We start from the raw sequence: 12,913 nt of genomic DNA, 5'->3' as shown, positions 1-12,913 counted from the left end.
GTTCAGGTAATGATTGTCCCCTCTCTCTCTCCCCAGGCTCCAGGCCCCAGCCCCAGTCCCAGCTGATGGAGCATCAGCCTAGGCCCCAGTCTCCAGTGTTCAGGACGGGCAGTGAGCCGGCCCTCAGCCCCACCGTGCCAAGGAGGTTGGCCTTTGAGACCCAGGCCGGGGAGGCCATCCGGGGCTCAGAAAGCCAGCTCTGCCCCAAGCCGCCCCCCAAGCCCAGCAAGGTGCCCTCCATGAGGATTCCCCGCTCCCCACGCCTGCAGCCCCTGGCCACTCTGGCCAGCCCAGCCCCAGGTCCCCCTGTTCCTCCACTGAAGCACAAGAAGCAGCATCTGATCCAGGCTCTCCAGCCTCCCCAGCCCCCCTGCCCAGAGGTGAACTACTTTGAGCTGAGCCCCTGCAGCCCAGCAGAGTGGGACAGGCTCCAGGCCCCAGGCTTGGGCCCCCAGCCCAACAACAACAACAATATCAACAGCTACGTAGAGAGGCTTAGGACAGAGGAGAGTGAGAGGAGCAGCCGTGGCTCCAAACTGGACCGCAGCTCCTACCACCATGCCATCGAAGCCCTGGAGAATGGCAGCGAAGAGGAGGAGGTGGAACAAGAGAGGAAAGGAGAGATAGAGGAGACAGGGGAGGAGAAAGAGAGGAGCTTCCGGCGGCCGGTGTTGGAGACTGCGTCTGCGTTCCAGCCGGGGGAGTTTGAATCCAGGCTGCTGCCTGCAGAGAACAAACCCCTGGAGATGAGTGTGCTGAAGAGAGCCAAAGACTGCTGGTTCAGAAAGAACCCCACATCATCGCCATGCACATCCTCATGGCAGACTGCCAGGTACTGCACTGCACTGTCCCACTACACCATACCCAGATTACCCACAGGACATTAGAGCACTAGGCCTACTGTATGTCTGAGCACTCAGGGCTGAATCCCAAGTTGAGATCATAACAGAAATGTCAGTGTACATCATGAATTAATATAAACGGGAGATTTGCAGGACAGTTTGTGTAAGCATGATTCAGGTCTCATTCTTCAGCAGCATCTAATTTAGGGCTAGACAGTCAGGCACACAGAGGGCATCAGAGACTGAGACTGGCATTTCATTCATTTCCTCTCGTTGGTATTTGGCATGTCCCAGACAGTCAGGTGCCTTATGTCTGTCTGGGTGTGGTACTCCACACAAAGGGCCAAATGAAACCAGTAAATGTCATTTAGTTAGATGCACCAAAAATGCTCTGCAGCCAAACCCATGACTGGGTGTCTAGTCTTGAGGGAAACATCTTTATTAGTGTTGTTAAAAACAGCTATGGTACAACGTTATGTAAGGTGGCTGTGGAATTAAATGAAGATGTCTCTTGTTTAATTTAGTCAGAAGGAACTCATGATCAATTATAGGATTTCCCCAAACCTGACCATTCCAAAACACTTCCATCCTCATATAGCTTAACTAAACCACACTAATGCAAAAAATGGTTATGTACTGACAGGTTGCTAGGTACTTGGCGTCTCTGAGGAGGTGAAAGGTCAAATGGGTGTGTCCTCTGGTCTGGAGCTGGTTGACCTTACCCCACGGCAGGCAGCTGCGTCGAGACCTGATGGAAAGGTAAACACACATACACACCCAAACCCACCTGACACACTCCTCAGGTGATAGGAAACCCACATGTAGACACAAAAAGTCCACAGAGGTTAAAGGGACTTATGACTGAACTCTCTGTTGTGTAACCCAGGCACCCACACCATGGCTATCGGGGTTGCCGTGGACATCCTGGGCTGCACAGGACAGTCTGGAGGAGCGTACCGCCACACTGAACCGCATCATCATGGTGGCTCTAGAACTGAAGGACTCCATGGGGGATCTGTACGCCTTCTCCTCCATCATGAAAGCACTGGACATGCCTCAGGTACCCCACTCATTACAGCCAGACACAGTCCCCCCAACCCCACCACGCGTTCTGAGATGAGTCTTTAAAGGCAGATGTCCCTAGGGATATTGTGATTGTGCTGATTGTTTCCTAACATCTGTATGCCCTTGACCCCAGATCACACGGTTAGACCACACCTGGACCATGCTGAGGAGGAAATACACTCAGACTGCCATCATATACGAGAAGTCTCTAAAGCCCTTTTACAAGGGGCTGTATGAAGGAAACAGGTAAGCACCTCAATGGAGCCTCCTTGGTGCTCTTACTGACCTTAAGTGCAGTTGCAGTTTCTGACCGTGTCCCTGTGTGTGTGTGTAGCGGACATGCCCCTGACTGGCACCACGATGCCCCTACTAATGCCCCTGCTCATCTTGATGGAGCGCCAGGCGGTGGCGTTTGAGGGCATGGAACTGTGGGAGAGCAATGACCAGGGCTGTGAGATCATGCTACGTCACCTAGATGAGGCCCGCAGCGTGGCACACAACGCTGACGCATACACCGCTAACACTGAACATGTCCTGAAAGGTAATACACTCCACACCTTCTGCTAGAGATAGTGCTCACAGCTGTTAACATTATTTGCTAAATAAATGCTCTTGTCCAAAAGGTCACAGCTTTTTTCATAGTGCCCGAGATTGCATAAGACACTATAACAGATGCATGTCTAAGCTGGTATGATGAGCTACAAGGCTAATGATAATTTATTCCTCTTTCTGTGTGCAGACTTCCAGGCTGACGAGGACCTGCTGGAGATCTTTAAAACAGACTTCCAGCTCCGTCTGCTGTGGGGGAGTAGAGGGGCGGCCGTCAACCAGATGGAGAGATACGACAAGTTCACACTCATCCTAACTGCTTTGTCCAGAAAGCTGGAGCCAGCGGTCAAACACACAGAACTCTAACCAGAGCCTGTGGTAAACAGACTGTATTAGTGAACACTGGTCGGTTGTAAAAGGACATTCAGGCTGGTTAAGAGAGACAAACTGTGCCCCGTATTGACTGGGAATGAGGAACTGTTGCAGAGCGAGACTATTGTATTTTCCCAACCTGTCCAATGGAGGGAGAGTGTGAGTCTGAGATCCAATTGGAACTCTTCCCTGGCAGTGGCAGGATACTAACCTGAGTGTGTTGATATGAAGGGGAAATATTTCCCTCTGTGACGCAGGAAGGGGGTAGTCTGGTCCAAGAGCTGTTTGTGGTCTTGCTTACTCCATTGCTGTCATTGTCAAGCCAATGGGATGACAATGAGTGACAGAGAGTTGGCATGATAGCAAAAACAAATGTTCACCCAGGCTAGGGGGCAGGCATTTACACCATATACACTGAGTGTACAAAACATTAGGAACACTGAGTGTAACTTCTTTCCATGACATAGACTGACCAGGTGAATCCAGGTGAAAGCTATGATCCCTTATTGATGTCACGTCAATCAGTGTAGATGAAGGGGAGGAGACAGGTTAAAGAAGGATGTTTAAGCCTTGAGACATGGATTGTGTATGTGTGCCATTCAGAGGGTGAATGGGCAAGACAAAATATTTAAGTGCCTTTGAACGGGGTATGGTAGTAGGTGCCATGCGCACCGGTTTGAGTGTGTCAAGAACTGCAACACTGCTGAGTTTTTCACGCTCAACAGTTTCCCGTGTGCATTAAGAATGGTCCACCACCCAAAGGATATCCAGCCAACTTGACACAACTGTGGGAAGCGTTGGAGTCAACATGGGCCAACATCCCTGTGGAACGCTTTCGACAACTTGTAGAGTCAGTCCATGCCCCGATGAATTGAGGCTGTTCTAAGGGCAGCTCAATATTCGGAAGGTGTTCCTAATGTTTTGTACATAGAGTATGTGCAGTGGTAGTCTAGCCCCTTGACCCTGGTCTATAGTCATCCTACTGTATGTGGCTGAGAGGGGAACACAAACTGACCACATAGAGACAGAGAAGAGGACCCAAGAAGAGTTTCTGAAAGTGTTTGTCAGAAGGAAATGGGTGTGTGTGTGAATGCATCACTAAAGTAGTGATTGAGATGTAACTCCCTTGTTATAAGGGTTCAACAAATGACTTTGAGAGAACATAGAATGATGAAACAGAAGAAGTGGAAGGAAGACGTTTGGTCGCTATAAGAGGCAGTTTTACCGTATATTGTTTAAAATACTATGGAATATATACTGTATTAACTAGGTCTTCAACTATCTGCTTCATGTTCAAATGTGCCTCAGATGTCGTGGTATATTATGAGTTCATCTGGATAATCCTGAATGTTAAAAGGTGTACATAGTTAATATGTGAGCATGTGAATGCTAGACTGTGTAATATATTTCCCTCTTAAATATTGACCTGTAAATAGCTGCTTATTAATTGTAATATCTTTATATGAACTATTGTGTCAAGAAATTAATAAATAGACAAAGAAATGACATGCAGAAGTTGTCTGAGTAACGACGACTTTGGAACATGTATACGTTTCACCGTACGTATTGCGAAACTAGAAAATGATGTTGATGAAGTCTTCAAAAAGATGCCAATGTTGTTGTTTGTTCATGTGTTTGTTTTATTAGAACAATGAGAACAGATTTTTTTCCACACAAAGTGTCTCACAACATTAAAAGTAAAAAGATGTGCACAACAACATGAAGAAATAGAAGTACTGCCATTGGTTATTACAATATATGTTAAAATAAGAGACAACAGTGAGATTCTCATATCTACTTTTTGCCATTAGATGAATTTGCCACCGTAAGAGTGAATATTACTGCATCTTAAAGCATATTGTTCCGTTTTTGTTTTGATCAGAATTACAGCATAATGGATATGATTTAGCTCAGTTTTAATCCAAAATGAAAATCACTTTAACGCACAACTTTTGGTTAAGGATGCTAGTGAGAAACCTACATATCCATCATCATAATTGGTCATCACTGAAGGCCACTTGCACTGTGGTGCCAACAATACGGTCCAGCACTGTTTTAGGCCATTAGAGACAAAGCTTGTCAAAAGCCTTGTTATTACTGATGAAGAATAGCCAGACACACACTGCAGACATTAATGGGTTAATGTACTTCATATTAAAAACAACTACTTACACATTAACAACTTAAACCTTGACATCCTCTTCTGATTTTGATCCACAATGACATGTTCATTAGGGATTTAACCAGTATTACTAGATATTGGTTGATATTGTAGAGTAGGGTCAAGGGTCAATACATGAATAGGCCTACAATACAGGCAGGTAGCCAATATACAGAGCTTTAATATTTGCTGTGAACTCCAGATATGTTGAGTCAAGCATGCACCTTCATGCTCCTCTGTAAGCCACTGAAAGGAATTTCACTGAAAGAAAGGGAAGTAATTTCCCCAATTTGTGATTTCTGATAACATACACCTATTCACCAGTTCAACAAGAGAGGAGTGAACATTCAAATGAGCTCATCCAGGCAATGGAATGACATGATAAACTAAACAGAATAGCAGGATTTATATAACCTGCACTGTTCCATTTTAGCCGGCATTATCTGTGTTAGTGCACATTCATCAAGGAAGCAGATAGGTCTTAAGACATCCAATGGAAGTAAGAACATACATAGGGTTGTCTCTAGGAAGTTGAGAGAGATGCAGTTCAAGTAAGATGAGCATATCATGATATTACTTTCACAGCTTTAAGTATTTATTAGGAACTAAATCACTGCTCGTATTAGCATTTCAAAGTGGGACCACCAAATTAACTGCAAAAAAAAGGTTTTAAATGGGGAATTCTATATCCTACCAAGGGCAAAACCCTGTGTCCGTCTGATAAAAGCTACGTCACTTCTTTGATTTAAGTCTAATCCTTCACCATGTCAATTATGCTCATACTAATTAAAGGGAATCATGCTAATTAAATTAACTTTCAAATTAATTAAATTAAAAAAGGGTTAGGACTAAGAGTATCAAAATCATTTACATGGCTAGCCACAGTAATGTCCTATATTTTGTGGTAGTTCTGAACTCTACACCTATAATAACAGTGGTCACAGCTGTCTCACTTTACATTTGTACAAAAGGTAGCATACAGAGTCCATTTCATTCATTCATTCATTTATATTCAATTAAAACGCTATAGGGCAAAAGTGCATCATATCCCTATTCAGAAGGATGTTCTGACAAACAATGCACGGTTACTATGAGCTAACGGCACGATTCTGAAAAGCGAGTCATTATGATTAAAAACCCTATAAAAAGTCACGATAAAAACACATTCAGTATGAAATAAAAGAGATGTTAATACAATTCAGTAATAAAATTAACTACATATATACATACAGTATATGTATACACATACAGTTGAAGTCGGAAGTTTACATACACTTAGGTTGGAGTCATTAAAACTCGTTTTTCAACCACTCCACAAATTTCTTGTTAACAAACTATAGTTTTGGCAAGTCGGTTGGGACATCTACTTTGAGCATGACACAAGTAATTTTTCCAACAATTGTTTACAGACAGATTATTTAATTTATAATTCACTGTATCACAATTCCAGTGGGTCAGAAGTTTACATACACTAAGTTGACTGTGCCTTTAAACAGCTTGGGAAATTCCAGAAAATGATGTCATGGCTTTAGAAGCTTCTGATAGGCTAATTGACATCATTTGAGTCAATTGGAGGTGTACCTGTGGATGTATTTCAGGGCCTACCTTCAAACTCAGTGTCTCTTTGCTTGACATCATGGGAAAATCAAAAGAAATCAGAGAAAGACTTCAGAAAAAAAATTGTAGACCTCCACAAGTCTGGTTCATCCTTGGGAGCAATTTCCAAACGCCTGAAGGTACCACGTTCATCTGTACAAACAATAGTACGCAAGTATAAACACCATGGGACCACGCAGCCGTCATACCGCTCAGGAAGGAGACACGTTCTGTCTCCTAGAGATTAACGTACTTTGGTGCGAAAAGTGCAAATCAATCCCAGAACAACAGCAAAGGACCTTGTGAAGATGCTGGAGGAAACAAGTACAAAAGTATGGGTGAATTTTGGCCCATTCCTCCTGACAGATCTGGTGTAACTGAGTCATGTTTGTAGGCCTTCTTGCCCACACACGCTTTTTCAGTTCTGCCCACACATTTTCTATAGGATTGAGGTCAGGGCTTTGTAATGGCCACTCCAATACCTTGACATTGTTGTCCTTAAGCCATTTTGCCACAACTTGGGAAGTATGCTTGGGGTCATTGTCCATTTGGAAGACCCATTTGCGACCAAGCTTTAACTTCCTGACTGATGTCTTGAGATGTTGCTTCAATATATCCACATCATTTTCCTTCCTCATGATGCCATCTATTTTGTTAAGTTCACCAGTCCCTCCTGCAGCAAAGCACCCCCACAGCATGATGCTGCCACCCCCGTGCTTCACGGTTGGGATGGTGATCTTCAGCTTGCAAGCATCCCCCCTTTTCCTCCAAACGTAACGATGGTCATTATGGCCAAACAGTTATATTTTTGTTTCATCAGACCAGAGGACATTTCTCAAAAAAGTATGATCTTTGTCCCCATGTGCAGTTGCAAACCGTAGTCTGGCTTTTTTGTGGCGGTTTTGGAGCAGTGGCTTCTTCCTTGCTGAGCGGCCTTTCAGGTTATGTCGATATAGGACTCGTTTTACTTTGGATACAGACACTTTTGTACCTGTTTCCTCCAGCATCTTCACAAGGTCCTTTGCTGTTGTTCTGGGATTGATTTGCACTTTTTCCACCTAAGTACGTTAATCTCTAGGAGACAGAACAAGTCTCCTTCCTGAGCGGTATGACGGCTGCGTGGTCCCATGGTGTTTATACTTGCGTACTATTCTTTGTACAGATGAACGTGGTACCTTCAGGCGTTTGGAAATTGCTCCCAAGGATGAACCAGAATGTGGAGGTCTACAATTTTTTTTCTGAGGTCTTGCCTGATTTCTTTAGATTTTCCCATGATGTCAAGCAAAGAGGCACTGAGTTTGAAGGTAGGCCCTGAAATACATCCACAGGTACACCTCCAATTGACTCAAATGATGTCAATTAGCCTATCAGAAGCTTCTAAAGCCATGACATCATTTTCTGGAATTTTCCAAGCTGTTTAAAGGCACAGTCAACTTAGTGTATGTAAACTTCTGACCCACTGGAATTGTGATACAGTGCATAAGGTAAATAATCTGTCTGCAAAAAATTGTTTAAAAAATTACTTGTGTCATGCACAAAGTAGATGTCCTAACCGATTTGCCAAAACTATAGTTTGTTAACAAAAAATGTGTGGAGTGGTTGAAAAACGAGTTTTAATGACTCCAACCTAAGTGTATGTAAACTTCCGACTTCAACTGTATTTGGCTAAGGTGTATGTAAACTTCCGACTTCAACTGTATGAATATGCATACACATGTTTATATGTATAATCACAATCAGAAATATAATATGCGCTTGAAAGAAGAATGTTATGGTAATGCAACACTCATTCTCGTGGAGATCGCAGCACACCGAGGCCCCAGGATGCTCCAGGGAGACAGAGGAGAAGAGACGTGGCGGTCAAGCCCAGAGGAGCACCACAGCAAGCCAGCGTAGACCTAGTCGGTTGGAGCCCTTGTGTGCCGCACAGAGTGATGGAAGAGCACTCAGCGGGTCCATCCTCACTCTCAGTTAGCATTAAGGAAAAGACTGCATGGAGTGTTGTTGTTGTTGGATGGCCTTTGTAGTTTGTTTTAGCTCAGCCTCCAGGTTTCCTGGCCTGAGCCTGAGCTCCTGTGTGGTGACTGACTGGTGAGGGAGGAGGGCCCTCTGCTGGTGCGCTGATGTCACTGCACCCCCCCTGCAGCCTTCCTCTTGTCTGGTGCTGGTGCAGGGAGGAGCAGGAGGAGGGGATGAAGCGGTACCGTGATGGGCAGGCCGCCTGTCTGTGACTAGAGTAGTCCTACTCCTACACTGACCTGAGTGACTGACAATGCGGCGCCACGAGTTACTGAACAACAGCATGACAGAGATGACATTCAACACGCAACAGCATGATAGGATCGTTTCGATCAACACAGAACAAAAACAAGACACACACAAAAAAGCTAAACGTTGATGAATGAAGAAGACATACAGGAAGATTAGAAGTGAATGAATGGGCGGCGGGAGCGACCACAGAGTTACATCCAAGACGCTGCATTCATCATGGCCAGTCCTGTATGAAGGAATGACAGTTCATGTTACAGACATGCTGAAGCGTGTTAAGGTAGGGCGACCACAGGAGAGTGGCACAGTCAGGCAGGCATTCCCAACAATGGAATGAGAACGCAACAACAAGACAGGCTGTTAGTGCTGGGCGTTGTCTGCGGAGCAGAAATACAACAGAGGTGAGTAGTAGTGTAGGAGTAGTGTAGTAGTGCATTACTTGCTTTTCTCTCATTATAAATGATGATGGTGTAAGCTGCTAGCTCTAAGACCCCTCCCCGGTCCCTGATTCTTACTGTTATGTTTCAGTTGGATGGTTACTCTGTGCTGTGGTTAGACGGACACAGTTTAGGAAGAACACTCCCCTCCTATAGAGGCATAGCTACTACCTCAGGATTATCTGCTGCTATGGAATGATGTTAATGGCCATGGATGTGTGCATGCAAACATGCAACCTGCCTCTACACCTGCCAAGCCCTTCCTCTCCCCTGCTCTGCCCGCCCAAGACAAGCCCTGTCTGCCACTAGCTCCACCACTCAGCAACTGCATGTACCCTCCACCAAAGACCTCGCCACACTGCTCCACTCAGGAATCTGCAGTCCAACAGGAGAGAGAGAGAAGTTACTGTACTGACCCGGCTACAGAGCACTGACACCCACCACCACCCACACCACTAGGACAGAGAGAGAGAAGACAGTAGAACTACTCCTCTGGGTGTAATATAGCCCTGACCACCAGAGGGTGCCACTGTTGTGACACACACACACAAAGAGAGAAGGAGTGTACAATTATCTTAAAGCATAGTATCATAGTGGGAGGTATGAGTCATACAGGCACAGAACAGGCCAGTCCTTACCAGGACTGTTTAACTGCATTCCTGTCTTAATAGGTGGAGCAGAGCACTTAACATAGGAGACTCCCAACAGATGGCTGATAATATATAGACAATACAAATGGGTAAAATCAGTAAGAGTCCCCAGTGGCATCTTAAAACCAGTAGAGCATTATAACATCTCCTTCTAAAAACAAAAGACACATGAACTAAAAACAAGTCACTTCTGAAATATTAAATAAAATAATCTGCCCTAAGGGGAGAGGAGTCCCCTTGCCATAGAGCGTGGCTATGGATACATCCTCCTACAGACACACATGGCTTAATTAATTGATACAGAGCTCCTGTACAGGGAGGTCACTACAATACCAGGATGTCTGGTGTGTTTGTTTGTCGTGAGCTCACACAGTGAACAAAGAGGAGGGGCTGCTGTTCTGACCAGCACTCCCCAGAGGAGGAAGAGGGGATATGATATAGGAGGAGTCCATGCAGGTGGTCAGATCAGATGTAGGTGACTGCACCTTTGCTGTTCTTCTCCATGGTGATCTCCACGTAGGATGTGGGCACGTAGCCCTCCTCTCCGCTCTGCTTCCTGGCTCGCGTCCAGCCGTCACCCTTGTCCTCCTCGATGATGTACAGCACCTCGTTCTCCTTCATCAACAGCGTACCCTCGTTCTGACCTGGGGGTCAACAGCACAGCACAACAGAGACATACTGTTAGCACACAGGGAAGGAACCACACTGTACAGGAATAGCACATATCACATTTCATATTCACATTCATGCAAATACTAAATACTGCTCCAGTGTTCGAGTCCGTATCGCTAGTCAGAATACCCACCCCACCACTATTACTGTCACTACACATAGTGAGACAGTGAAATGCATAGAGAGCACCACTGGCTCTGCTGTGCTGTACCGTCAAAGGAGTAGAGTGCTTTGCAGTGGCCAATGACTGGGAGCGGGTCGTCATCGTCAAACTCATCATCAAACTCGTCTGGCTGGTGGGCCTGTCGGGGGTCTGGCTGGTGAGGGGGGCTGCGGTGCTCCTGGTTGGGGACGTCTGTGTAACTGCCCTCAGGGCTGGAGGAAGAGAGGAGAAGGAGGAGAAGAGAGGGTGGAGAGAAGAGGAGAAGGAGGAGAAGAGAGGGTGGAGAGAAGAGGAGAAGGGATGGATGAGAGAGTCAGTGCCATCTCTGCCACTTAGGTTTAGATGGGTGAACTCATGGTAACCCTGAAGAAGGTACTATGATGCCAAAACGTTGGTGGTTTACCCAATAAATTACCGGAAGCGTATACACCGAGTGTACAAAACATTAGGAACACTTTCCTAATATTGAGTTGCACCCCCTTTTAACCCTCAGAACAGCCTCAATTCGTCAGGGTGTTGAAAGCGTTCCACAGGGATGCTGGCCCATGTTGCTTCCCACAGTTGTGTCAAGTTGGCTGGATGTCCTTTGGGTGGTGGACCATTCTTGATACACACAGGAAACGGTAGAGTGTGAAAAACCCAGCAGCGTTGCAGTTCTTGGCACACTCAAACTGCCACACCCCGTTCAAAGGCACTTAAATGTTTTGTTTACATTTTTTTCTTGCCCATTCACCCTCTGAATGGCACACATACACAATCCATGTCTCAATTGTCTCAAGGCTTACAAATCCTTCTTTAACCATCTCTTCCCCTTCATCTACACTGATTGAAGTAGATTCAACAGGTGACATCAATAAGGGATCATAGCTTTCACCTGGATTTCATCTGGTCAGTCTATGTCATGGAAAGAAGTTACACTCAGTGTTTTGTACACTCAGTGTATATAGTGTGTGCAACTCTTTATTTTTATAGCCTACAGTTCCCTCGACGTTAGTCAGCACCTCTACTAACTCTTTTGGGTGTGTGCCAGCTCACGCTTTTCACTGAACTCATTGTGAGTCGCAAGCTGTAGGATTCTGCTCCAGTCAGACTGTGACTGAGCCTTCTGACTCATCTTGGTTTACAGAAAACAATTACGACTCCACCCATGTTAAGTATTCTAAGACACACAGAACTAGAATGTGAGGCATTCTATTTCCATACAAAGACATCTGGTGAATCTAGCATTTTTGTCTACTTACGCTATGGCCCATGGGCACCCATTTCACTACAATGACTCCCTCTACTACGCATTATAGTATCTATACCAGTCCTCGTGTGTTTGTGTGCCCTCTGACCTCTCTCTGCCATGGGGGGCGTGATGGTTGACATCAGAACTGGGTCTTCGGTCTCCTCTGGTGCTCACTTTCCCCTCCACCTCTGACAGCCAGCTCTGAGTATGTGAGGTGAGAGAGAGAGAGAAGGAATTTAAGGGAGAATCAGTCATACAACAGTCATACTGCTGTTCACAACCCCACGATGGATACACTCATTCCTATCCTTGATATGCCATCATTCAGCCAGTCTTTCAATATAGTGTAGTAGATGCAACCCCCTGAAGATCTAAGCAGTCATCAGAGTATGTGAGCGGAGTTGAGCGGTCGGAAATCCCGCACATCGCTCATGGAGCGGTGCTTGTGTTGCTCCCCGTCCTTTCCAACCTCTCCGCTAAAAACCTCTCCGCGCTTACAGGGGGAAAAAATGCTGCTCCAAATTCGCGCCATTCATTAAAATCACAATTTAACCAACACCCATCTATTTTTGTGACTACCTGGACCTACCATTTGGTTTTGAAGTATTGAAACCAAACCATAAGTTTGAATGAAAAGTATTTTAATAAACAGGAAAAGGTGAATGTAAGAAGTGCTCATAATTTAAAATAGCCTACATGTCATATTAAACAGCATATAAACAATCTTAATAGGTCAGGAGCCAGACAGGGAGCCTAAAAGTAATTATTTAGGCTATATTATTTCAATTATTTCAAGGTTATAGCCTACAAAGAAATACATTGTGAAGCATTTGCGAGTGCAACACACTAGGCTGGTAGGGACCTAAAGGGCTCAGCATTTAAACAACAGTTTGTTGTATTAAATCAT

The 12,913-nt window shown here is 45.1% G+C and overlaps 1 protein-coding gene and 1 pseudogene across 3 annotated transcripts in view; one reads left to right on the top strand and one right to left on the bottom strand.

Annotated features, from left to right (window-relative positions):
• The window catches only part of LOC311130644 (breast cancer anti-estrogen resistance protein 3 homolog), a 13,154-nt pseudogene extending 8,820 nt beyond the window's left edge, over positions 1 to 4,334 (top strand). The window contains exons 4-9 of the transcript in view: positions 37 to 832; positions 1,486 to 1,601; positions 1,729 to 1,902; positions 2,041 to 2,153; positions 2,242 to 2,448; positions 2,647 to 4,334. The product of the transcript in view is annotated as a breast cancer anti-estrogen resistance protein 3 homolog (transcript). The remainder of the gene's footprint in view (positions 1 to 36; positions 833 to 1,485; positions 1,602 to 1,728; positions 1,903 to 2,040; positions 2,154 to 2,241; positions 2,449 to 2,646) is intronic.
• Positions 4,335 to 8,191: 3,857 nt separating this feature from the next.
• The window catches only part of LOC311131578 (formin-binding protein 1-like), a 55,447-nt gene continuing 50,725 nt past the window's right edge, over positions 8,192 to 12,913 (bottom strand). The window contains exons 12-15 of one of the 2 annotated variants that reach the window (XM_084164641.1): positions 12,113 to 12,207; positions 10,824 to 10,987; positions 10,426 to 10,584; positions 8,192 to 9,665 (exon numbers count right to left, since the gene is read on the bottom strand). In XM_084164641.1, coding sequence (XP_084020767.1) covers positions 9,658 to 9,665; positions 10,426 to 10,584; positions 10,824 to 10,987; positions 12,113 to 12,207 — 426 coding nt within the window. In that variant the 3' untranslated portion in view covers positions 8,192 to 9,657. Of the gene's footprint in view, positions 10,585 to 10,823; positions 10,988 to 12,112; positions 12,208 to 12,913 lie in introns of both variants that reach the window. The other variant, XM_084164640.1, reaches the window with a different exon arrangement.

This window comes from Coregonus lavaretus (genome assembly GCF_964263955.1).
Source record: "Coregonus lavaretus genome assembly, chromosome: 6".
NCBI classification, from domain to species: Eukaryota; Metazoa; Chordata; class Actinopteri; order Salmoniformes; family Salmonidae; genus Coregonus; species Coregonus lavaretus.
Note: the sequence above shows the minus strand (reverse complement) of the source record. Positions and strands in the feature narration are given on the sequence as shown.